The 27,187-nt window shown below is 37.8% G+C and overlaps 2 protein-coding genes across 7 annotated transcripts in view; one reads left to right on the top strand and one right to left on the bottom strand.

The window, feature by feature from the left end:
• Positions 1 to 1,338, top strand: part of CNTRL (centriolin) — an 85,572-nt gene extending 84,234 nt beyond the window's left edge. For all 3 annotated transcript variants that reach the window (XM_060014224.1, XM_060014223.1, XM_060014225.1), the window contains one exon: positions 76 to 1,338. The gene's annotated coding sequence lies outside the window, so the exon portion shown is untranslated. The remainder of the gene's footprint in view (positions 1 to 75) is intronic.
• RAB14 (RAB14, member RAS oncogene family) lies at positions 1,225 to 27,096 on the bottom strand. 4 transcript variants are annotated; one of them, XM_060014238.2, is made up of 9 exons: positions 26,032 to 26,196; positions 24,312 to 24,406; positions 17,674 to 17,732; positions 16,509 to 16,562; positions 14,831 to 15,008; positions 9,611 to 9,677; positions 6,110 to 6,197; positions 5,730 to 5,760; positions 1,225 to 4,731 (listed from the first exon to the last, which is right to left on the bottom strand). In XM_060014238.2, the coding sequence occupies exons 3-9, from the start codon at positions 17,723 to 17,725 to the stop codon at positions 4,554 to 4,556; spliced, it is 648 nt and encodes a 215-aa protein (XP_059870221.1). In that variant the 5' UTR covers positions 17,726 to 17,732; positions 24,312 to 24,406; positions 26,032 to 26,196; the 3' UTR covers positions 1,225 to 4,553. The 4 variants fall into 4 exon arrangements, with proteins under 4 accessions (XP_059870221.1, XP_059870219.1, XP_059870222.1 ...); XM_060014236.1 differs by lacking the exons at positions 24,312 to 24,406; positions 26,032 to 26,196 and adding an exon at positions 26,821 to 27,096; XM_060014239.1 differs by lacking the exons at positions 24,312 to 24,406; positions 26,032 to 26,196 and adding an exon at positions 26,302 to 26,785.
• Between the last annotated feature and the right edge of the window lie 91 nt (positions 27,097 to 27,187).

Here is a 27,187-nt window from a genome sequence, read left to right as displayed (position 1 = left end):
ATTTAATTGTTAACCTAGTTAAAACCTGTTTTTACTGTTGCAAGAGTTCATCCTGACTTTCTCATCTTGTTGTAGGAAAAGAGTGGCTCAGCCAGATGGAGGAAAACTGTCTTGCAGAAATATGAGGAAATACCTTTTCCACTACCTCACCAACTTCATAATTAGAATGCCACTTGCTTTTTACCATGAACCAGTGAATTCAAATGCTGAAACTCCACTTGGACAATTACCGTCAGGGTTTTTGTAAGTCACCTGTACATATGGGAACAACTGTATACAATTTAAACCAGGGTCCTAGATGGCTAAGGGTTTTTTCACTTTGAAATGCATTATTATAAAACCAATACTGATTTGAATCTATAAACTGGTAAAATCCATAGTTAGGAAGGTTAAAAAAAATGTACTTAAGCCCCTCTTCATTAACAGTGCCAAGTTATTTTTGGATTTTGTTTAAAATCTGTATTCATATAAAAATAAAAGATAAAGTAAATTTGGGTCTGACAGATTCTGACTTTACACTTCACATATCTACAGTTAAACCATAAAATTTTTACCTAAATTTCAGTCTTTCAAGTGATTTTCCATCTCTGCCTGCAGGTTGAAATATGTTGTACCTATCAATGAATATATTTTATCACTTGAAAATATCTGTTATAAAACTATTATATATATACTTCAGGTGCTTTTCCTTAACCAAAAATATTCTGTGGTAGAAAATTAGAACTTTGGACTTTGGAGAATCTGACCCAGTGGTAAATTCAAATTGTGTTCAGTCAGACTTGTTTTAAAATATCCCCAAGGACTCTTCTAGGCCCCTATACAGCTTTTGAACCATAACGGGTATTATATACCATGTTACTATACACAGTATAGCACAGTGAGTAATCTCTCACCACCTACTGAGGTTTATATTCCTAATAAGTTGTTTGGCTAGAGCTGGACCATTAAGATATGGAGATATGGGATAGGGACTTCCCTGGTGGTCCAGTGGTTAAGACTCCACGCTTCCACTGTAGGGGTCGCACAGGTTCGATCACTGGTGGGGGAACTAAGATCCCTCATGCCACGTGGCACAGCCAAAAGAAAAAAAAAACAGATACGGGATAAATACGATTAAAGACAATGAAAATGGCATAAAATTTATTAACACATTAAGTTCCAGAAAACATCTACTTCCAAAATAAAACTGATTTGGTAGTTATATTCTTTGTTTCATTTCCACAAGTCTTAGCAAAATGCTTAAAATCCTGGCCTATCCACAATTACTGAAATCCTTCAAGGACGCAGTTTCCTGGTCTGTCCATGTGCTGAATGAGGGTAAAATATTTTCTTTCTAAACTGCCACATGAACCCTCTCTATATTCCCACATGAACAGGAATCATTTGGTCTTCTGTTAAGGGGAGTGAATTGAGCCACACGTTTATAAGAAAAGAGAACACTTAAAACATGTGTAGGCGGGGCTTCCCTGGTGGCACAGTGGTTGAGAGTCCGCCTGCCGATGCAGGGGACACAGGTTCGTGCCCCGGTCTGGGAGGATCCCACGTGCCGTGGAGCGGCTGGGCCCGTGAGCCATGGCCGCTGAGCCTGCGCGTCCGGAGCCTGTGCTCCGCAATGGGAGAGGCCACAATAGTGAGAGGCCTGCATACCACAAAAAAAAAAAAGCGGGCAAAAAAGTTCCCAAAACTATAGTCTTCTGGAATTAGAGGTGAGGTAATTAACGTGTAACGCCAAACAAACACCCGGTTCCAAAAGACATCTTGCCAAAGAAACTTTGCTACCTCTAACTAGTATTATGAAAACACCACCAACCCCCACCCCCACCAAAAAAAAAAAAAAAAAAAAAAATCAAAGTTACCGCATCAAACACTTTGTCCATGAAAAATACTTGAACATCATACTGGAATGTCTAACGCGTAGAGTACTGAGCACCAATTACTAATCAGGAGGGCCTCGTAGGTGCAAAAGGGCAACGAGTAACCCAGAAAAGCAGGTGACCACACACGTAGTAAGCTCTCCATGGATTAAAAATTAAAAGAATTTCACATTCTCTCCAAAGTGTACTTGCCCAGTGTCTGGCACACAGATATTACAATATGACAATTTGCTTCTCTATTTTTGAGCACCCAAGTTTATTATAGGGGATTACACATGCAAATAACAGAATTTGGCCCCAAGTACAGTCAAGGGAGAACACTATCAGCCACCAAATGTGCTGATCTCACACTGAAAAAGGTTGAAAAACACTGCAAGTGTGATCTGAACACAAGGATAAGACTAGCTCAATTACTGGGTGATGTGGATTTATACGCTACTTATGTAGACTTTTCTTTTTAAACAAAAAGGACAATTCTGAAATAAACACTGGCGACTTATGCCAAATAACTGCCTGAAGAAAATATGAAATCCTGTTATAATTCAGAAAATAATGCAAACAATTTTAATTTAATCTAGATACAGGTACTTTATTTACAAATATTTAGATTAATAGCATTTTGTTACATCAAATGAAGAGTACAGCAGTCTGAATAACTCCTGTCACAAAAACAATTAAGACCCACTGTAACTAACTTTGGGAAATCAGGGTACTGCACCTAAACAAGCCGCAGTCTTTCATTTGTGATTGCTACCTTATATCCCAATGGGTGGTTTGTTTGTTTTGTTTTTGTAAATATATACACACACCAGCAGGTCATGGTCCCTGGGCAAGTCCCCTGTGATGCAACAGTGTAAGCAAAATGGATCACTGTTAAGTCTTTAACAGAATACACTGATCTACTCCAGGTATCTTTTTAAAAAGTTAAACAAAGACAGAAAGGTGAGTCCACAAATTAACCAAATCCTATTTTCTGCACATTCCAGTTTTGGCTTTTATTTAACACTGACTATACAATACTCTGGTACTACCACATGTTTACAACCCAGAAAGCTGTATTTTTTACGTTAGTGTCTGTAAATAGGGATTTAAAATGTGTATTTTAAACACAACAGTTGAGCTGAGAGTGCATTGTATATAATATACTGAGGTTTGCCTATCCTACTTCAAATAACTTCTCAGTTCCCAGCCTGAACCATAAACTCAATTAGAAATCAATCAACAGAAGTAAAGAACTTGGTAAAATGTAAGTTTGCTTTCTAAAGAAATAAAAGATTATTTCCCTTGCAATACAGTATTCTGTCAGTGGCCAAACCACCTAGTGCAAAGCAATAACTTACTTTGTATCAGCACAAATATTGGAACACCGTTAGAAACACTTTCCCCTTTACAAAACAATTTATGCCAACATGACATAAAATAGCCCCTCATACTAAGAACATGGGATATCTTAGATTATTTCACTGTAGTGTTAAAAATGCACAATTTAAAATCCCTTAACAGCAGACCTGCAGTTCTGGCTGTCTCGTTTAGAATCTCACCATTCCAAGAAGATACAGGTATAAAAGCTTAAAATGTGCAATAATAAACCCAGCCTTTTTTCTTTTTCTATATAGTAAGGCAAGAAATGCAGCCTGTAATGCAAAACGTTACAAAAAGAGAAAAGCAGGTTAGCACATTATTGATTGCACAAGAACAGTTAAGAAAATCAGCAGGTAAGCCACAGTGCAAAGATGGAACAGAATCTACTAGTGTTAATCCTCTCATGCCAGGAGCTCCTTCCAGCATAATGTCCCCAAACACTGCCAGCACCAAAGGGTGGAGCCAGTACATCCTGTGAACTGCAGTTGTGTCTATTTCCTTATGTGAAATGGAAGGGAGTAACATAGTCACATATAGGTCATACTGTACAAACTGGTATTTTATACTGTTCCAATGCCAGTAATCAATTTATTTTCTTCATTAAAATAATATACACAGAATGTATTGTTAGTTCGGTTCCTTCAAATTTTATACATATTTACTTTCTGCTAAAGAGAAAAAGATAAAATGGTGTAAAAAAAAAAGGATAAAGCTATTAATTAAGCACAAGAGAAAAGATAAATGGATATTTTCCCTGTGCAAGGCTAAGACAGAAGCAAACCGCCTCAAGAAAAATGCCACCCACACAACAGGGAATTTATCCAACAAAAACAAAAGGCTTTAAAGGACCCCTTCTCTATCATCAGAAGTCATTTCACAGCAATAAACTTATGGGTTATAACAGACATACCTGAACAGTTAAAAATGGGAAGAAAGGCTTAAGATATCATGAAATTAAACCGTACAATGAGACAAAGCCTTGCCAAAAAGAGGGAGGGGTAAAACTCAAGTCCAGCATCAGTGCTCAGTTTAAATCATGTATTGGTGACATACCTATCACGAGGACAATCAAGGGGGAAAAAAAGTCTAGATTTACCATGCAGAAGAGATTTATTACTCTACTTGCCTTTGATAACCTGATTACATCTAGTTGTTTAGCAGTTTAGTATTGTGTTAAACTGTTTTTACAACAGAGTTGTTTTTTCTTTTTAATTAAACCCAGTAAGATGTACAGAAGACAATGAGGCAGCAAGTAAAAAGTACTGCTTCCAACAGACAGAGGTGAAAGGTCAAATGAGAGCCACGGCAAAGAGGTCACTAGCAGCCACAGCCTTCTCTCTGGGGTTGGGGTTCACTGGTTAGCCGGCCTCCCTGTGGGGCTGAAGGTTTGTGTTGTACACCAGACTCGGCAGCATTCAGATCCAAGCTTCCATCCTGAATGTTCTGATAGATTTTCTTGGCAGCCTCAAGGAAAGCATCTTCTACGTTCTCTCCCCTAAGAGGCAATCGACAACTTTATTGGCGAACCACAGCTTTCTACGACAGACAGGACATTATACACTGACCTTTTGCTAACCTTTAGTCAACTGGCATGATGTCTTCAACTCAGCCAGTATCATCTAATAAGGGACTACCAGAAGACTGAGCTAAGAGAACAACATGGGAAGATATTTTCTGTGGAAAGCATATAAACAATACTAACAGCTCTTTCTACAAACCCTATTTGAAACTATGTGCTCTAATCATTAAAATGCTGTATATTAATATATAACAATAATTAAGACAGGCCATTACAGTGGGTATTTCAAATAGAAATGAAGTCATCTCCAAACACATGCAGAACAGTATTCCAGGATTTGTATGGTCTGATTAGCCAAGCATGAACTGTACTGTTCTTATCATGCTTAGCCATGTTCACACTTGAGTTCATCTCCCTTAGGACTAACAGTACAGATGAGGCTAAACAAAAAGGAGCTAGCTTCTCACCACTGCAAGGAATTTTTGGCTTAATAAATGAAGAACTATGACAGCAGTCCTGGGGTTCAATAATGAACATGGAATAACAATTAGAAAATGTTAATTATGCTTCTAATTATTCTTAGACATTGAATATTTCCTTAAGTCATGCTTTTTACTATAAGAAGCAGCATTAAATCAACAGGTTGACCAACCTTGAGTCCAAGATGCCAAATTCAACCTTGGTTGTAAAAGTCAAACACTTCTGAAATGTTAACACAATTTCATTTATTAACCTGGCTTACCAACGGGTATAAGCAAGGTATAATATGTTAGGGAAAGTAACAAAAAACATTATTTTGAAAAGTGAAACAGGAAGCAAAGGGATGTTTGCTGACTGTTTTCCCTGCCATAAGCATTACACATTTATATATTATACATTACATGTATATACATTATACATTTTTAAATATATGGTTCTACTTTGAGAAATTTGAATGTAATTAAAAATGATCTACTAACTTTAGCCATACTTACGTTTTTGCACTTGCTTCAAGGAACAATAAGCCTAAAAATAAAATTCAGACTATGAAGGATATTTCGAATTAACTTTCACAAGGACACTCTCTTCAGTAACATCTGAATAAAAGTTTCCCAACAGCTTTCAGTACTCCTTCTATAGTATTTTATGAAAGACTATATGAGTTTGAGATGGAGGGAATCTTTACATTTGTCATTAAATAACTCTACTGCCCTCAAATAGAAACACATTTTGTTATTTCCTCATTCTTAGATTTGAGCAGTTTGCATTTTTAAAAAACTGTCAAATAATCTGCATTGTCAAAATCCCACCTATCCCTAGAAATTCTCCCATGTGTGACCCAAAAAAGCCATTAAAAGTCTTAAAAGAAACCCACCATTTTCTTCAGCAAACTGTTTGGCTTCTTCATATGTAACATCTCTCTGTGCCTCCAAATCTGCTTTATTTCCTATGAGAATTATTACCTAGTTTGTGACCAAAAGAAAAACATCTTAAAACAAAAGAAACCATTTAAATCAAACATGAAAATTCTGAAATCTAAAAATCTTGAAGAAAAAACAAGTGGGTCTAAAAAGGAAACGAAATACTAGCAATTATCCATCAGACAGAACTACAGAATCATGAAGGTATTAGTATGAAGAGGGATGTCAGCAATTACCTAGGCCAGGGGTTGACAAACTTTCTGTGAAGGGCAAAAAGTATGTATTTCAGGTTTGTGGTCGCTTTGCATATACTTCTTTCTTGACTTTTTTAAAAACAACCCTATAAACAGGTAAAAACCAGTCTCAGCTCTCAAGCCATTTAAAAACAAAACAGTCCTGTTTTGTTTTTGTGTGCCTGAAACACATCTGGTCTAGGCCAAAGATTATGATTTATTTGAGTAAGACTACTAAGGGTCCATGGACAAGCTCCAGGGTATCTGTGAATATACTGAAATTAAGCACAAAATGCTGTAAACAAGGACATTCCCTGGAAGAGGAGGTTTGTGGCTTTCATCAGATTTTCAAAAGTTCCTGGGACCCTCAAAAAACTTTACAACTACCAGTTCAACTTCTCAGGCTACAAGTAAGGAAATTAATACTCAAATAAGGACTTGTCAAAGGTCACTCAGTCAGTGGTAGGCGGACATTAGAAGTCAGGTAGAAAACCCAAACTGTGACCATCAAATACTGTCCTCCCCTACACTATCCCTAGGCTGGACTAAGTCTGTAGCAACTGATAACAAATGACTGTGTATCCATGATAGAGGACATTGGGGGTGGGAGGACGTATATGCAGTGGGTTCAAATTCAAGGCAAAATATTATATACACCTATACCCACTCTGGAGTCATTTATACCAGTGAAGTTAGGCTGAAGTTAAAGGCTGCTCTGAAAAGCTCTAAGAAAAACGTGTGCAGCCTTGGGAAACAGGGCTTCAGCCTTTACTGGAATGAGCTGGGGGATAAACTGTCTCTACCAATGTATTTTTTGACACCAACTGGCAACTCCCCCCATCCTCGCTTTTCCCCTTCAGAACAGATGTGGTAATCCAGATACAGATACTTCAGAAATGGACGGTTTCAACTAAAAGGGATTTCCACCATTAACTTTTTTTCACGTGAAATTTCAGGCCCTGGCTGTCCTACTTTCAAAAAATGCTGTCCATGAAGTATAGCCATTTTGACCCGAATGTAAACCTTCAGCAAGTGAGCATTCTTCAGTCAGTGTGGACAAGCGCCCACTGAGGAGAGAAAGAAGTTTTCATATATAGTCCACTAGTCTTCTAAAGAATAAGGCAATAACACTTAAAGGAAATCAATTTTTCAAAAAATATCAAAGTTGGTCAAGTCACGATGGCTTAGTAGTACAGGGCCGTTACAACACAGGTGCTCAAAGCAAGAAATGTTTGCTTAATGGAAACACTGCCTGCTCTCCATTCCTTAAGAATTTCCAAAATGCTTCTCATCATCATGAAAGGGGAGGCATAAAGTGGCATGCTAACAAGACAGAGGTACAAAATATACCACCAACAAAATGAGGAAGTATTTAACTTCCACACAGAAATCAAAGGCAGCGTTACAGAAAATGTAACATTTGCACTGGACCTTAAAGAGATTTTCTTTTTTCTAAAGATTTTAAGAGGCATAAATGAGGCAGGAAGGACACGGCTAATTTTTTTATTACACTCCTCTAAGGACCCTGTACAATAAGTTGTTTCCTTGCTGTTTTTAATATTTTACCAATACCTGAACGTAACTATAGAACCACAAAAGCTTACACAAGAGTAGAGGGGTCCTATATACCCTTCACCAAGCTTCCCCAATAGTAGCATCTTACATACTTACTGTACACTCTCAAAACGAGGAAAACTGACATTGGTATAATCTAGAGTCCTTATTCAGATTTCACCAGTTTTACAGGTTCTGGAGTGTGTATAGTTCTATGCAATTTTATTGCAGGTATAGATTTGTGTCATCACCATCAGGATACAGACCTGTTCCATCACTTCAAAGAAACTGCTTTGTGCTGCCCTCTTTATAGTCAACTCACACTAACACCTTTCACCCCCATCGCTAACCCCTGACAACCACAAATCTGTTCTCCATCTCAATAATTTTGTCTTTTTGAGAATGTTTTATATAAATGGAATCATACAGTATGTCATCTTTTGAGACTGACTTTTTTTCATTCAGCACAATGCCCGAGATCTATCTAATGTGTTGCATTTATCTACAGTTCATTCCTTTGTATGGCTGGGGAGTATTCCATAGTATGGACGTACCAGATTGTTTCACCATTTACATGCTGATGGCCATCTAGGTTGTTTTCCAGTTTTGGTTATTGCAAATAAAGCTGCTGATGAACATTCATCTATAGATTTGTATGTATACCTACAGAGGGTTTAATGTGATAATGGAAAGTTCCAGACACAGTCCCTGGCATAACAGGCAAACCATGTTAACTGACTATCAATATAATTAAATTGCTGTTCCCTGATGAAAGCCAATCTTACCACTGATTACATATTTACTAAACCAGGCCACTGCCAGGTGCTGGGGTACAAAGCTAAGTGAGACACAGGCCTTACTCTCAAAAAGCTCAGAGTCTGTCACAGATCTGTGCTTTTCCTCACTTGTTCCTGGAATACCCTCAACAGAATCTACTGAAACCTTTTTACCCTTCAAGTCCCAGCTCAAACAACACCTCCTCTATAAAGCTGGTTTCTCCAGATGGCACTGCTCATACTGGGTCCTCACCACCACCACCAAGCACTACACCAGTAACTCTATTTCTAACCCATATTCCACTCTGCTTTTCAGTATAGCTATCTGTATACCCACAGGTAATCTCCCTGCTAGACTATAACCTTTTATGGGCTAAGGACCCACATTCATTTTTGTATATTGCAGAGTCTAGCATGGTGGCTATGAAAATCTCCATAAATAAATATCTTCTCAGACTGGCTAATTTTTTAACGCATGCAGAACTCTTTTTATTTTTAATTGAAATTTTATTGAGACTTACATGCAGTTGTAAGAAATACAGAGATTCCCTAGTACATTTTGCCTAGCTTCCTCTAATGGTAACATTTTATGAAACTAATGCAGATTAAAGTGATAGTTTCAGATTTCAGAGTCTCCACTTGACATGAGACTACCCCACTCATAACTTTCTTTTTTTTTTTAACCACTAACATGAACAAAACCCAAGTATAAGACGCAAAACCTGGCATAATCCATATTTGAAAAGAACGTTTTTTCTTCAATTAATTTCAGAATAAAGATTCTCTCATTCTTAGTACCCAAATACAAAAAAAGCCCACTTAGCAAATGGCTTTCCTTTCTGAGTCAACTTAGATCTTAAGTTTTCTGTATAATAGATGTCATTTAACTTACAGTATTTGGATTGGTGAGATTCCTTGCATCTGTCAACCAGCTGCTTAAGTGATTATATGTACTTCTTCTGCAAAAATTAAAGTTTACATTTGTGACTGCCACAGATGCCATTTCAACAGAAAAAAAGAAACTTCAACAAATATTTTAAATATACACTTTAATCAACAGATCCTAAAGAAGTATTTTTGATTTGACTAGATTGTTATACTAAAGTACAACTGTGGAATGCAAACATATACTTTTCAAAAATCTAGGAAAACTTATTATTTTTAAATAAATAACTCAATAGCCAGCAACTTTGCTAATTACTTACACGTCAGGAGTAAATTTTTTACATTTAAAAGAACATCCATAAACAGATCAATAAGCAAGCAAGGAACAACTTAAAAAAACTGATGGAAAACAATTCTAAACTCAGAGTTTTAAAAATTGGCTTTAAAAAGACATTTAATACATTTGACTGGAAACTGAAATCCCCAGGTATATCAGACAGTGAGTTTATCCTAACTCTGTACTCTTATTAACCAGCAGCTAATTCATTTGGGGATACAGACTGCCTTATTTCTCCATTTTCTCTAACCCAAGAGTTTAAAAACTCATAGGCTCCTTTGCACTAGCCAAGTAGGATCTAAGATAACAAACAAATCCAAATAATTTACAATAATATACAGAGTATATACTATTACTATTAATTAGACTTTACCAAAAAGGTCAAAATTTTAAAAAATTTTGTAGCTTAAAAATATTTCTGACTTCTACAGACTCACAGAACATTAATCTATCTTACTCATTTATCAGGTGAGGAAACAGAAGCCCATAAAGATTTTAATGATTTCAGAGCCGGGTGTAGAACCCTGTACACACACTGTGTCCTTGAAGTGTTTCAAGGTCAGCCTTGTGAATATACTGCATGATCTCCAGCTGCCAGTGCTCATATAAAATGTGATATTCCAAACATTTAATCCTTTCCCAGTGAGAAGTGAAAAGAATTTCTTACTCAGACTCTCTTTTTTCTGTGCTATATTACATTATACACAAATCACCACATAAATGTCAAAAAAAAGTCACATAAAAACTTTTTTCCCAATGCTTTAAAATTTTCTAAGCAAACAATGGTCAAATATAATTCTTAAAAAGCACAAGGCTTGGGACTTCCCTGGTGGTGCAGCGGTTTTAAGAATCTGCCTGCCAATGCAGGGGACACGGGTTCGAGCCCTGGTCCGGGAAGATCCCACATGCCGCAGGGCAACTAAGCCCGTGGGCCACAACTACTGAGCCCACATGCCACAACTATTGAAGCCCATGTGCCTAGAGCCTGTGCTCCACAACAACAGAAGCCACCGCAATGAGAATCCTGCGTGCCGCAACTAAGAGTAGCCCCTGCTTGCTGCAACTAGAGAAAGCCCGTGTGCAGCAACGAACACCCAACGCAGCCAAAAATAAATAAATAAATAAATTTTCTTTTAAAAAGCACAAGCCTTATCACTCTTTAATACTTGTAGTACTAGCATACCTTGCTTTTACCCAACACAGCTATCTTGCTTTGTGCACAAAACCTTATACAACACAAGTCCAAAAATATTTATACTGATTTAGATCAATTTTAAAACGTCAAAGCTGGCAGCAAGAGTGAATTACAAACTGCCAACACTTTGGTAAACAGAAAAATCTACACATCCTTTGTACGTAGTATCAAGATCATGTATACTGAATTATTTACATGTACATAACTTCTGCTAATGCTTTTGGTAACTGTCTCATTACTAATTTAAAATTCACCAACATACTTTCAAATCTATAGATATAATATCTCTCTATATATTGACCCAAATATGCATTAACTGGTGTTACTACTGCTAAAAAAACAAAAAAACAAAAAGGTGCAAAAAGATCCCTAAATTTGGTGTGATGTTAGATGTGATATATCAAACAAACTACCATGATAAACTATGATGTCAATTTAGGCAAGTACCCTGTGACAATCAAGAGTTAATGCTGGGCTTCCCTGGTGGCGCAGTGGTTGAGAGTCCGCCTGCCAATGCAGGGGACACGGGTTCGTGCCTCGGTCCAGGAAGATCCCACATGCCGCGGAGCAGCTAGGCCCGTGAGCCATGGCCACTGAGCCTGCGCGTCCGGAGCCTGTGCTCCGCAACGGGAGAGGCCACAACAGTGAGAGGCCCACGTACCGCAAAAAAAAAAAAAGAGTTAATGCTAGTGGACTTGCCTGGTGGTGCAGTGGTTAAGAATGTGACTGCCAATGCAGGGGACATGGGTTCGAGCCCTGGTCTGGGAAGATCCCACAAGCCGCGGAGCAACTAAGCCCGTGCGCCACAACTTCTGGGCCTGTGCTCTAGAGCCCGTGAGCCACAACTACTGAGCCCATGTGCTGCAACTACTGAAACCCACGCGCCTAGAGCCCGTGCTCTACAACGAGAAGCCACCACAATGAGACGCCCGTGCACTGCAACGAAGAGTAGCCCCTGCTCGCCGCAACTAGAGAAAGCCCCCGTGCAGCAACGAACACCCAACGCAGCCAAAAATAAATAAATAAATTTTTTAAAAAGTGTTAATGCTAAGAATAAAAAGTATTACTCTAAAGCAGAGACTTTTAAGTTTGCAAAATGTCAATGATTAATAATAGAAAAAAAAAGGGAAAAAAATCAGTGTCATAGCTGCCACATCAATGTTGCTATGAAGTATCACTTTACCAAGAAAAAGTACCCATCTAAAACCTGAAGTACTGTTTTTTTTCAGTAACAGTTTTATTGGGATATAACAAACATCACAAAGCTCATCCTGTTAAAGTATACAATGTAGTGGTTTTTAATATATTCACAAATTTGTGGCATGATCATCACTCTAATTCTATAACATTTCATCACTCCTAAAAAGAAACTCTGTACCCACTGGCACTTACTCCTCATCCCCTGGCAATCCACTTTCTGTCTTTATGAAATGGCCTATTCCAGGTATTTCATATAAATGGAATCATACAACATGTGACTGTATGTGTCTGGCTTCTTTCACTTAGTAAAATGTTTTCTAGGTTCATCCACTTTATAGTATGTATCAGTGTTTCCTTCCTTTTAATGGCTGAATTATATTCCACTATATGGATATACCACATTTGTTTATCCATTTGTCAGATGATGGGCATCTGGGCTGTTTCCAGCAAAGTACTTTTAATGACTTGAATAGACACAAATTTTCTCAAAAGTAGTTACTATGCTTAAAAGTTATGTTTAAAAGCAAAATATATACACGTATCAAATGATCTTAAACTTATACAATCTTCTACGTTGACTGTATCTCAATAGGCTGGAATTAAAAAAAGAGCACATAGAGAAAGCAAAACAAACTACAACACTATAGATAGATACACTTAAGCACACATCACCATATTTAAATTTTATTAATAATGAACGCAGGGCTTCCCTGGTGGCACAGTGGTTAAGAATCCTCCTGCCAACACAGGGGACACAGGTTAGAGCCCTGGTCCAGGAAGATCCCCCGTGCACCACAATTACTGAAGCCCATGCGCCTAGAGCCCATGCTCTGCAAAAAGAGAAGCCACCACGAACAGAAGCCTGCACACCGCAATGAAGAGTAGCCCCTGCTCGCCCCAACTAGAGAAAGTCCACGTGCAGCAACGAAGACCCAACGCAGCCAAAAATAAATAAATAAATAAATTTTTAAAAATTATAATAATGAATGCAGCTTTCAATTATGCGAAGTCTTCAGGAATGCATCCCTCCTAAAAGGATGTCTGTACAGATGGCCAGGTTCTTTAACAGTCTTCTCACAAAACTATTTACCAACTGTCTGGCTCTAGTGAAGAGCATTAAGGCTGTTTCACTCTGTTTTGCCCCGACACCACCAAATTCTAGAATTTAGTAAGACTTCAAGCACTATAATTATAATCATCCACTATTTTTATTCTAAGGCAGCATTTTCCGAAGGGTGTTCCTCAATAAAATAACCTTAGAAAACACCAAATTAAACAAACTTAAAGAGTTCCTTTACTACAGAACTTCTCAAGGTCCTATAATATGCTAATGTGACTCTTCAAGAGGAAACAGTATAAATCATTTCCCAAAAGGAAATAAGGTTGAAAGTCTATCACTTGGTCCCACTCACCAATTCCTACCCCCTCAAAAAGTGAGACAAGAGTCACACTGATTTAGACTGGCACTTTGCATTAACATGAAAGGTGATCCAGTTCATTTTCTAGCTTACAGTAGTAGATAAACAGTACAGAGTTTAATGAAGTGGCACAGTATTCCAAAGTCAAACATTTAGGATCCAGTTTCGTTAGTTTCTATCAATTGCTTTGAGTTTCCAGAAACAGTTGAAATAAACTTAATCTTGCTACATGAAGTATCATGAGCTACTTCAATCCATTTTAGGACAAAAAAGAATTTAAGTAAATAAACAATAAAATACTTCAGATGCAAGTATGAGAACTTTTTATAATCTACCATGGTGGGTTAGCAAAACTACTTAATTCCTTGCTTGACCTTATTTTGAAAAGGTGTGGGGACTTCCCTGGTGGTACAGTGGTTAAGAATCCGCCTGCCAATGCAGGGGACATGGATTCGATCCCTGGTCCGGGAAGACCCACATGCCGCAGAGCAACTAAGCCCGTGCGCCACAACTACTGAGCCTGCACTCTAGAGCCTGCAAGCCACAACTACTGAAGCCCGCACGCCTAGAGCCCATGTTCCACAAGAAGATAAGCCTCTGCAATGAGAAGCCTGCGCAATGCAACGAAGAGTAGCCCCCGCTCGCCGCAACTAGAGGAAGCCCGTGTGCAGCAACAAAGACCCAATGCAGCCAAAAATAAATAACTAGAGGCTGAACAGAGGAACTCCTCAAGATCTGCTTGCTTTCTACTGAAGTGAAAATATGTGGTGTAAAATATTATTTCACCTCAAATAATTCAACTGATACTGCTTTTCAGAACAGTATCCTTTCACTCGCTCCACCGGCATCTCCTGAAGTTTTCCTTCAGTCGTACTCACTTTCAGAAAGGGAAATCAACATGTTATATCAAGTATTACACACAGCAATTTAGAGAAAAATCCATAAAACCCAAATAAGCTCATTTACAGACACGCAATTACAAACTATAGAATGCCTAAATCAATAAAAAAAGAAACCACACTCCTAAAATAGATTTCTTTTTTCAAGGATGAAGGTTGAAAATTATTAATCGCTTACCTAGTGATATCATACACCATAAGTGCTCCCGCAGCTCCTCTGTAGTAGCTTCGTGTGACAGCCCTAAACCTCTCCTGTCCTGCTGTATCCCAAATCTGCAGTTTGATTTTTTGGCCACTAACTTCAATTATTCTTGTACCAAATTCAACACCAATTGTATGAGGACAGTCAGCCATAACTGTTAGGGAGGAAAAGAAATATAACATTCCAACTTGCAGAAATCTTCAAATTAAGACCAGTGGGAAAATAATCCACTAGTAAATCAAATGACTTACTAATGCTTGTAGGCTATAAACAGACTAAAGCTTGCACTAAAAAAAAAAAAAATTAGCAAAAACCCAGAAGTGAGTCACAGAGATGTGACTGGAACAAGGGTCAGCAAACTTCTGTAAAGAATCAAATAATAAGACTTTCCTGGAAGTCCACTGGTTAAGACTCCGTGCTTCCACCGCAGGGGGTGAGGGTTCGATCCCTGGTCGGAGAAGATCCTACATGCCAGGGAAGATCCGCATGCCGCGCTGTGCGGCCAAAAAAAAAAAAAGAACCAAATAATAAATATTTTAAGTTCTGTAGACCAAAAAATCTCTGTCACAAGACCGCATTCTGCTGAAGCACAAGAGCAGCCATAGACAATACGTAAAAAATGGGCATGGTTGCATTCCAAAAATCTTTATTTCTAAAAACAGCCAGTGACTGGATTTGGCCCACAGGTTACTGTTTGCTGACCTTTGGACTAAAAGAATCTGCTAATGAAAAATAAAGATTTTCATAAACTCTTCATAATACCAACATTATACTATTTAGCCTTCTGACAATTCTTACATATAACAAATCAATCAATGGTTTTAGGACTCTAGTTTTTGGTCAAACAAATATTTATCTTGCAAAATGTTATCAATATCTCAAAGTCACCATGTTTAATATATATTTATAATTATGTATTGTCAAGTTATATACGTCTAATCCAACAGAACAATTTTATTAGTCCTTTCCTTATAATTAGGCCACTGAAAACCCGAACCCACTATTATTCTCTTCTATAGTACACACAGACTGCTGGACACTTCATAAAATGTTACATTAAGCCAAAAAATGCCATAGGAAAAAAAAATGCCATAGAAATGATTTCAACTACTGGAAACAATTTCAACTATATTTAGCCTATCGGTTACATAAAATACAATGCCCCCTTCCCCTACCACCCAAGATAGAGTAGTACACTTTGAATCTTAATCAACCAGTCATGAATGTAGAAAGAATTCCACCTCAAATATTTCCAATCTATTATTATTTAGTTATTAGCAAATGATATATGAGCAAATTTCCCCCAATAAGATAATTTCTATAATGGAAAGTCAGAGAACAAGAGAAAGATTACTTAAGTTTGACACTGTAATTTTTTAAAATTTTTTATAGTATACATTTTTAAAATTTAAGTTTATATCATCAAAAAAATCTAAACAAGTCAATCAAGTTATTTATGGCATAAAAAGCCAACACTCTATACATACAGGTATATTTCATTTTGTCTGCACCTATTAAAAAAAAAAATCACTTTCTAAAGACAAAAGTGCATATATAGGGAAAGGTTATATTTAACTGCATAGAATACACTGAAAATAAGTGTCATGTGACAATAAAGAATTTACTAATGTTTTATCTTATATATTGAACTTACACTTTTTTTCTGTAAATTGATGAAGCAAGCAAGATTTTCCTACTCCCATGTCCCCTGTTTAAAAAAAAAGTTTCAAGTGGTAATTATATTTCTCAATTTTATACTTATAATTTTATACTCTTCAATGATTGCTATACCCCTTCTACCATATCACATCACAAACTTCTGGGGCACTTAAAAAAGTTTTATTTCCATAATTTATAACGAGTTCAAAAGATCCTAAAGGTCAGTTTTCACTGTGATATATAAATTGAATATTCCCAACCTTCACCAGTGACAGAATTTGGTTATGAATTATGTTAATAAATAGACACCAGCTGGCAAAAGCTTTTTAACAGAGAAACATAGTATTTTTTACTTTGAACTATTTCAACTTTTTTTGTTCTTTTCCCTTAACCCATGCAAAAAAGTCAGAAACTCCTAGGAGTGACCAAAAGGGCAGCATATAACAAGTAGAAATAATAAGTTTGGGAAGCTTGATTCACTAGATCCCATCTTATCTCGTATTTCTTGTAGAATTCCACAAAAGAATGTACATCACATGAAAATCATAACAGAAGAGATATCATCTCTAACTGTACTAACAGCAATTTAACCTTTGATGAAGGAAGCATTACAATACAGTCACATAAGCTCAACATTAAACCAAACTGTTCTAATATGAATTAACAGAATAATATGTATACTTTCAACTGTGCTCTTAAAACTGTATCTGGATAAACAGCATTGTCTTAATTTGAGCTAAATCTCAAAACTTATTAAGAGAAAAACCATCATTATATTTTATGTATCTTACACAATTACTCTGAATCTTTATCAACTGTTGGAATCCAGGGAGCTCTGAGAGCTTTCATGATATTTCTGGATGTATCAGCACTCCTACGAAGTTAATCTCATTCCCAGTATTAACAAACTTTCAGGTAGCCCTCAAGAAAAACCAACATCACTTCAAATGTACCCAGCTTTGTACTACAGAAGTACCCAGGGTCACAAAGCAAAAGGTACATCACTGGTACAAAAATAAACCTTATCAAAGGAGCTTTAATTTTGCGGTGAGAAAGAAAATCCTTCACTTCTTCTGGAGTACTACATTAAGTATTAGCATATAAATATTTTGCATTTTAACCTTCTTTGGAGAACAACAGTATAAGTTAAATAAACTTACCAATAATAATATATTTAAAGATGTAAGAGTAGTTGTATGGTGCAGTTGCCATTGTGGCACTAAAAACAAAGAAAACTGTGTTACTTCAGAAAAAAAGTATACACAAGTCACCCAAGCTGTGTATCCTTTAAAGATATATAAAATAAAGCACAGTGATTATAAACAAAATGTTGGTTACAATATCAGAGCAAAACTGCATTTTCCAAAATGATCAAATGCACAAACTCACTTAGATGAACACGCTTTAACATTCTCATGTATTATCCCCAGAAATATAAGAACATATATAAAAACAATTCCAATATTTCACTTTAGGAAATACCCAATAAGAAATGCTACTCTGAAAATTTTCAAACAAGAAAATCTTTATAAATTTAAGTTAAACAGTATCATCATTATAAATAATCCTCCTCCCCTATTAAGGTCCCCATCCCTGTTAACTGATCAAGTGAATACTGATGACCTATTTGTTTGGAACTCTTTGATTTTACAACAGAATGTTATAAAAAGTAACCACCAACTTATAAACACAAAATAACCTTTTTACTCTACCTGAAATTATCAATTAGCATAGCATCCAAAGAAAGAGTAATCATATTATTTCTAAACCAAATAAATGTCAGAATTAGAACCACATGAATCTGTTGTTCTTATAGATTTTTTAAAAAAAGTCAATTATTGACAATTTCATATAGCTCAACCTAATATAGGATTTGAAGATTAACAATTATACCAAATGCCTGCTATATATTATTCTAGGAGCTAAGAGAAATAATAGCATATTGTGGTTCTAAAATTTGAAAGTTTGTTTATTAGAAGGTATTCTTAAAGATCACAGCCCATTTCTTACCCTCAGAGAAGACTTAACCTAAAGAATTCTAATTTCTCTTTTTTTTTTTTTTTTGCGACACGCGGGCCTCTCACCAATGGGGCCCCCCCCATCACAGAGCACAGGCTCCGGACGCGCAGGGCCAGCGGCCATGGCCCACGGGCCCAGCCACCCCGTGGCATGTGGGATCCTCCCTGACAGGGGCACGAACCTGTGTCCCCTGCATCGGAAGGCGGACTCCAAACCACTGTGCCGCCAGGGAAGCCCCTCTTCTACTTTTAATAACTTAAAAAAAACCTCTCCAATTTATTCAAACAAATGCCTTGAATATGTCAGACACTGTGCTAGGTGCTAGAGAAATAAGAGGTGAATTTTAATGCTGGTAATAACTTACAATAAATTTTATTCCCCAATAAAATTGAAAGAAAAAAATTTATTCTCAAAGCAGTTTTCAGGGAATTCCCTGGTGGTCCAGTGGTTAGGACTGCACGCTTTCACTGCCAAGGGTCGGGATTCGATCCGTGGTTGGGGAACTTAGATCCCACAAGCCACACGGTGTAGCCAAAAAGCTTAAGATAAAAATTCTTTATAAATATGAAGGTTTAACCCTATTTTTTAAAAAATTTATTTCCAGTATTATTTTAACCTGGATTTTACTGTTTTGGCCAACTGTCGCATACACAAGCCAGACATTTAGTATGATTGGGGAAACTCATTTACTGAAATTAACACCTTACTGTAAGTCATATTTCAAATAAAATTTCTAAGTAACTAATAAAATTTAACCTGTAGAAAAAGTATATATTTAGAATAAGTGAATTATTGTTACCAGGGAAGAGGAAGTTGTCAATTACAGTAAATTATTAGATAATTTCACACAGTATAGTCTTCCCACTTAGCTGTATGAACTACATTCAACAAAAGTGGGACATGATGTAACACATTTATAATCAGTCACATCACAGAAAACTCCCTTAACCAGTTCCTTCAGGAAAGAGTTTCTAGTTAAAGTAACTCTGATTCTGAACATCATACTAATTTGATTCCCTTTTTCCAGAAACAAGAATGAACTTGGTCCTGAGGCTCAAACTGGTCTGTATTATTTACTACATCTCTGAACCAGATCCTAAAGACAAGGAAAAAAATAATCTCTCACAATAAAAATGATATTTAAAGGTTATTAATTTCTTCTTGGGCTGCATTTCTCTCAGGTTCTTCTCATCCAATTCATTTTTAACTCCTCTTTTAACTTCTTTTTCCCTATTCAAACTTGGGGGAAGGTAATTAGTCACCTTTAAATTACTGTTACTCTCAAGCTCTCCCTCTTCTGATTTTCCTATTTCTTTTCTCTCTTCTAACTGAACATTGTAGCTGTACATACTTTGCTTCCCTTCATTTTATGTTAAAACTATGGCCTCTAACAATCCCAGTTTCTACTTGAAATGCTCTAAAGGTTAATCATGAAATTATAAACCAATTCTAGTTGTACTAATTTGTGTACTTGCTAATTATCACACAAGCATTAATTAATTAAATATCTACTGAGACGACTAATTTTGAATTTTTTTTAATTTCCAAGCATTAATTAGTATAAACTATTTCCAAATAGAAGAGAATGATCCCTATTTCAGACTGAATACCAGCACCCTGTCTCCACCTCAGTACACAATTTTCTGGTCAAGTTTCTTAAAAATTACAATAAAAATCCTAAAAGCAGAGTTAAAGGAGAACTACTAAAATTTACTAATTTCAGTAGATAGGAAAGCAAAAATATCTAGCACTGTAGCCACTAACACAAGTCCTCTTTTTATTATTCTAAGGTAAGATACTAGTTAGGTTTAAATAGACTCCCATAGTTTATTGATAGTATTCACTCAAAACTACGTATTTGCAGTAGAACCATGTTCAAGTGGCACCTTTTAACTATTAATTATGCTTAATACTGCTTTAAGGATTTCTCAACCTCATTTCTTGAACATGAAACATACCAATGTTAAGGTGAGGAATATATTTTTAACTAGCTTTGGAAGGGAGAAAAAAGTTTTTCCCCTATTACTTAAGTGTGCTTCTGCTTTACTTACTTTGAGAACTCAAAAAGTGAAAAAAAAAAAAAAGTGGTATTGGGAGAGCAAGAAATATTGGTCGAGTTCAAACACTCTGAAAACATGAGTCCACTCAACACTACAATATCCACTAATTTTAAAATCTTGGTAATATCCTGTAATTTGTGCACAGCAAATGTGTGATTGGTGTGGTTAAAATGCACCTTCTTACATGTTCTACAAAAATCATTTGAATAAAATTCACATATAAATAAGATCTCCTTTAACACCTTTTTCTTAAAGACAAGAAGCAGAGAAGTCATTAAATATGTGATGAACAATCTGTAAACTAATAACAAACACAATTGTTATAGTTACCATTTATTGGGCATTTAACATATGCCAGGCAATGTGAATACTTTACATGCTGCTATTTCATTTAATCCTCACTACTACCTTTATATAAAATGGTGACTATTATCCTCATTTCACAGGTAAGACTCAACAGGTAAGTAATATGCTCACGTCATAGAGCTAAGTGGTCAAGTCTATACTGAACCTACAATTGTTCTGACTGCAGAAAACCCTCTCTTAATCACTATATTATTTGGCCTCCTCCACAGTTGAGATGCACCACAAAACCCGACAGTGGTACTTTGGGACACAAATCTTTCTCAGTTCACTCACTTGGTTCTAACTTAATATTCTGAATAGGCGTTATTAAATAACTACATTCAGAGGATGCACTATGATCAGGATTTGTAGATATGGATAAGTGATAATACTAGTAACAACGATTCATATTATATCTATTTACAAAAAAGTTTCTGAAGGGAACTAACATTTGTTGAGAGTAAACCATGTGAGGATGTGCACTACTTTTCCCTATGTTGTCTTGTATAATTCTTACTCAAGTCTTACAACTCTGCAGAGTCATTACCATTATGTCTGCGTAAAAACTGCAGGAACTGAGGTTTGGGGAAATTCACTGATTTGCTTGGTTTACAAAGTTAGCAAATAGCAGAGTTGGAACCTGAACCCAAACCTGACTCCAAAGAACATGATTTTCTCTATCTAAAGTAGCTCATTAAAAACATATATATGTAGGTTGATAAAATAAAAGCAAAAAATCAAAATCAGAGAAAGATGGAGGTTAATTAATACTCAAAGTTAAGGTAATAGTTTTACTATCAGTCCATGTAAAATTTAGTCCTAAACTTCCTGGTTGTCAAGAAGAATGTTTACTAAATGCATATTAAACACTAATAATTATTCTGTGGCCCCATTTAAATATTAACTTTGCCTAATGATGCTGTAACAAAGGATTTCTCAACCTCATCTCGTGAACATGAAACACATACCACTGTTAAGGTGAGAAATATATTTAAAATGGGGTATGCTATTGAATGAAACTGCAGCGTGCTTTTTTTCACTTAACAGTATCATGGATCTATTTCCAGGCCAATACATATAGATCTAAATGGTTACTAAATGCACATTAAACACTAATCATTGTTGGGCCAAAATAGTATCACATAGTCTCCATATACTGAATCAGACACCTTTCCAAATAAAACTATACATATAAACGACTAGTTTTGAAATGTGCAGATACAGATGTGAAGGTAGGCACTTTCATTTACTCTGCTTGTGGGAATCTGAAGTGTCACAATATTTTGGGGAAGTAATCAGTATATTTTAATATCTTAAAAACAACCCAAATCACCCTTTGGCCAAGAAACCCACTTAGAAGTAGTCTACAGAGCTTCCCTGTTGGTGCAGTGGTTAAGAATCTGCCTGCCAATGCAAGGAACACAGGTTCGAGCCCTGGCTCAGGAAGATCAGACATGCCGCGGAACAACTAAGCCCATGTGCCACAACTACTGAGCCTGAGCTCTAGAGCCTACAGGCCACAGCTACTGAGCCCACATGCCACAACTACTGAAGCTTGCTCGCCTAGAGTCCGTGCTCCACAAGAGGAGCCACGACAATGAGAAGCCTGAGCATTGCAACAAAGAGTAGCCCCCGCTCACCGCAACTAGAGAAAGCCCGCGCACAGCAACGAAGACCCAACACAGCCAAAAATAAAAATAAATAAATAAATTTATTTTTTAAAAAGTAGTCTTCAGAAACAAAAGCATCAGTCCATAATTTACAGGTGCAAGTGCATTTAATGCAGCATTTTTACAGCAAAAAATTGGAAACAATCTACACACTCGTCAACAGGGAAATGACTAAAGTACATCTGTACTATGAAATAATATAAATCTAGTTTAAAAACCATTTAGATATAAGTATTAACCTGGAAATATATCCATGATTTTAAGGGAAAAAGAGCATGCTGCAGAGTTTTATGATAGCACATCCCATTTTTGAACACATACACACTCAATCCTATATGCATATACTATGGAAGGATACACACCAAGCTGTGAAAAATTAATACACAGATTGAGAGAAAAAAAGGGGAAAATTATTAACTTTCTTTATATATCCCTGTGAGGACACTATAAGCATGTACTATATTCATTAGTAATATTCTAAAATATTAAAAGTAGAGGAAAAAAGACAAATATTTTTTAAGCATTTTTATATATAATTCTAATACAAAACAAGAACAAACAAACAAAAAATCCCAGTCATAATACTTCCAACATTACTTCCACATTTACCAATAATATGGGGAACATCATATGAAGTGACTCGTGATTAGACTCAAAAAACAAACAGGATAATTCCCTGGCAGTCTAGTGGTTAGGACTCTGTGCTTTCACAGCCGAGAGTCCAGGTTCAATCCCTAGTTCAGGTACTAAGATCCCACAAGCTCTGGGGCGCAGACAAAAAAAAATAAACAAACAAACAAAAAAAAACAAACACACAAACAGAAAACACCCCAATAATGGAGGGCATTTTTTCATTTTCTTATGGTTTGACTCCTTGCTGTGTTACCTTATGCATTTGTCTGACTAATCCTTTCACAACTGTTACACAGCTATTTTATTCCACTCTTAGAACATAAGATGTTACTGTGTAATTTTTACGTAACGGATTCAAGACAACACAGGAAAAAAGCTACCCCCGAATAAAAATATTCCAGGTGATTTAAATTCTTATCCTTATTGTTAGAATTAAGTGGTTTTTTTTTTACATGAAGAACACTGTTAAAAACACCTGAGCCAGGATAAACTGCATTTGTGATTCCAATATAAAAAAATTTTTAAATTATCTACTAGGCACAAAGCCTTATGCTAGGCTTTGACAATACAGTAATGAAATTATACAATACAGTAATGAAATACATTACAACACAGTAATGAAATAAAGGGGTCCCTCCCTTCAGGGAACTCAAGAAGAGAAGCATTTTGGTGTGCTTACAAGCCCACTAAAGTCGAATGCTACTTGATTTGTCAGTTAAGTGGACACAGAACTTTGGGAGTTAATCTACTAAACTAATCTAATCAAAATGTATGCTCAATTTCCTTTCCTCAACACTAATGCAACCTCTGAAAATAACCCGCTCATTTCTGAGACGCACTTTAAAAATCACCTGACTTTTGACAAGATATTTAAAGTCACACTTTTATATAAATTAATAATGTGATAAGAAAAAAACAGATTTCTCTTGTATCACGAGACAGACAAAAGTTTCCACCTAATTATGACAGCACGCTGTGAATAGGAAATAAAGTACTTTACTGTTGTACCTCTGTCCACAGAAGGAAAGTACTTAGGAGGAAAACAAAACAAAACTAAAACCCTGCACTTACCGTTAGAGTTAAAAGGATTAGCAATAAGTGAAAAATTTACTGATGAAATGATGTCTGAGATTTCCTTCAAAATAATTTGGTAGATGGAAAAGAATCTAAAAAAGAGTGGATATATGTATATGTATAAATGATTCACTTCGCTGTACAGAGAAAACTAACACAACACTGTAAATCAACTATACCCCAATAAAAATCAAAACAACAAGAAAAAACAACAACAAAAAATGTAATTTGGTGGAGAGGTACAGGTGTATATAGATGAAAGGAGACTGATCACTGATGACACTGGCTGATGGATATATGAAGGCTCAACATACTACTCTACTTTGTATATGTTTAAAATTGTCTAGAAACAATAGTTTCTTAAAATAATAGTATCTTTGATACCTCTATATGTGCATTGCTGACTCCCGGCATGCCCAGCATTTTTAATCACATAAAAATGTTTCAAGCTTTTTTTAAAAAATGAAACATCTCTCAATAGCTCTAGTTTTAAAATATCTTATTTGCCTTAACCCAAAGTTTCCTCTAATTGTACAATATCTTACTGAGATTATGCAAAGATATTTAAGACTAATAATCAGTTGTAAAAACACTCCACATTCTGTTGCATAGCTGAAGTATGCAACAACTATAAAGTGTAACATGAAATATAAAAAACAAAATCTTTTTAAAATGTAGCTTTAATTCCAAGGAATTTTTTAGGTTATTAATATCTAAAGGTTTTACTTCTTTACAATAACGGCCATTTACTGAGTGACTATTATATGCCAGCTACTTTATAAGCAATCTCTAATTCTAAAAACTAACTCATTTTACAGATAAGGAAACCAGCTCAGAGAGGAGATATACCAATGGTCATATACTACTAAAGGGAAAGCTAAGATTAAGGCCCAGGTCTAACTCTACAGCTCTCTAAAGCCATGCTCCTCTCAATCAACAAATACTAAACACCCACTACATGCTTGGCACTGTTAAGAGACAACGGGGCACTTACCATATTCCAAGCAATGTGCTAAGGGTTTTAAACCCCATTTAATCTTCACAACAACTCTAAATTGTACGTACAGTTATCCCGTGAACAGATAAGGACACTTAGTCTGAGAAGTTAAGTGACTTGCTTAACGTCACTTAACTAGGAAGTGGCAATACGGGCGTGGGAACCCTCCAAATTCCTAACAACTACATGTCTCAAAGGCATGACCAAGTAAATGGGTGTAAGCAGAAATCTGAAGAAACATTTGGGGAACTCTTGGGGGGTGGGCGAGTGGGAGCTGGGTTATCGCAAGGTCACATTTGTCCTCAATAACCACCCCTAAATAAAAGGCAGTTGTGACAGTAATGGAACCGAGCAGTAAACTTTGCAAGAGTCCAAATCTGGACACTGACACTTGCTGTGGGACCACCAGGAAAGCATTTGCTCTCTGCGAAACCCAGCTTCTCCTTCAAATATAAAATGGAAATCTTGCCATCTCTCCTCTGGGGTGGTGAAAATGAGGACTGGCAGTGTAGTGGCCCACACGACAGACTCTGGGTTCTAAAGGAGTAATCAGCTGTTACCCAAATGCAAACATAGCAAAAAAGGAATTAAGCCGTAGCTACATTTTAAATGGTCCTGTGTGTAACCCTGGCCTAACCTGAGTTTGCCTATACCATCATTAACCAGCCACATCACACCTTCACGCCTCAGTTTCCTCACTTGGGAGATGGAGACACTTACCCCCCAGGGCCCCGTGAAGCAAGATAAACCTGTTGGAAGACACCTAAATCCGGGTCTGGCACACGGTAAAGTGCAAACCACCAAAACACGCTTCTTCCGCCTTCTTTTCTTAAATTCTAGAAAAGCCAAAACTTTTTGTCTTCGTTATTTCTAGATGCTAGCTAGCATCGGGGTCTTAGAGGATGTCACAGACCTTACAGAGCTTCACCCAAACAAGAACCTCGGACGCCCAGACCCCTGCCCAGCCCGAGTCCAAGAGAGCCTACCCACATCGACAAGGACGTCGCAGACGGTCCAAGAGGCCAGCGGGGCTGCGGGCTGCTGCCTTTTGTGCTCGGGGCCGGACGCGGCCTATGGGCCGGGGAACGCCACGTCCGGGGCTCGTGAGCTGCAGAGCGGCGCGGCCCGCGTGGACAAACCCGGCGGGGGAGGTCGGCGGCCGCCGAGAGTGGCGGCAAGGAGACGGGGCCCGCGGGAGGTGCGAGTCGGCCCAGGCCGGCTGAGGAGGCGGGGAAGACGAGGCCGAACACACCCTTGCCCACGCCGCGCCCCGGAGCCCTCGACTGGGCGGGGAGGACCGGAGCTTCGGCGGGCGCCGCGTGGGGACACCCTCGCCCCCGCATGGACTCCTGTCAGGCCGCCGACCCCGGGCTCGCCGCGGCCTGACACGGCCCACCCTGCAACGCCCCTCGCCCGCGCCCCGGGCCCGCCGTCGTCCCCACCCCCGGCCCGGGGAGAGCCCGGCGAGGAAGCCCCGGGCCCCCGGACACTGCGGAAGGCCTGGGTTACCTGGGGGGTTGCTGGTGGTTGGGCAGCTTTCCGGGAGTGAGGGGGGCGTCAGGACGAGGAAGAGGCGGGCGGGCGCAGCAGGAGAGGGGCGGGGGCGGTCGGCCGAGGCGCCGGCAAGCAGCGGGCAGGCCGAGAAGCTGCAGACGCACTGGCGGCAGTGGCGGTGGCAGCGGCGACGTTCCTGCAGCTCCCTCAGGGTCTTCCTCGGGCACGTCCAAGATGGCGGCGCTCCCTGCACAGGGTTTCCTGTCACCCTCGCAATGGGCCGGACCACAAAAGAAGGGGGGAGGAGGATGCGCACGCAGCTGGAGAAGCCCGGAAGAGTGTGGCCGTGGCCCGGCCTGCTGACCACGCCCCTTCCTCAGTC

Source organism: Delphinus delphis, chromosome 6 (assembly GCF_949987515.2).
Source record: "Delphinus delphis chromosome 6, mDelDel1.2, whole genome shotgun sequence".
Lineage (NCBI taxonomy): Eukaryota > Metazoa > Chordata > Mammalia > Artiodactyla > Delphinidae > Delphinus > Delphinus delphis.
The sequence above is the reverse complement of the archived record's forward strand: the minus strand, read 5'-3'. Positions and strand labels throughout refer to the sequence as shown.

Bases quoted from the DNA above. Each gene is read 5' to 3' on its own strand.
- RAB14 (XM_060014239.1), bottom strand. From the start codon at position 26,654: ATGCGGGGGCGAGGGTGTCCCCACGCGGCGCCCGCCGAAGCTCCGGTC. The intron at 6,198-9,610 runs GTAAGTTAAATG...GTCACAAACTAG, and splicing joins ATCTCACCAATCCAAATACT to GTAATAATTCTCATAGGAAA. The intron at 4,732-5,729 runs GTAAGTATGGCT...ATTGCCTCTTAG, and splicing joins CTTGAAGCAAGTGCAAAAAC to GGGAGAGAACGTAGAAGATG.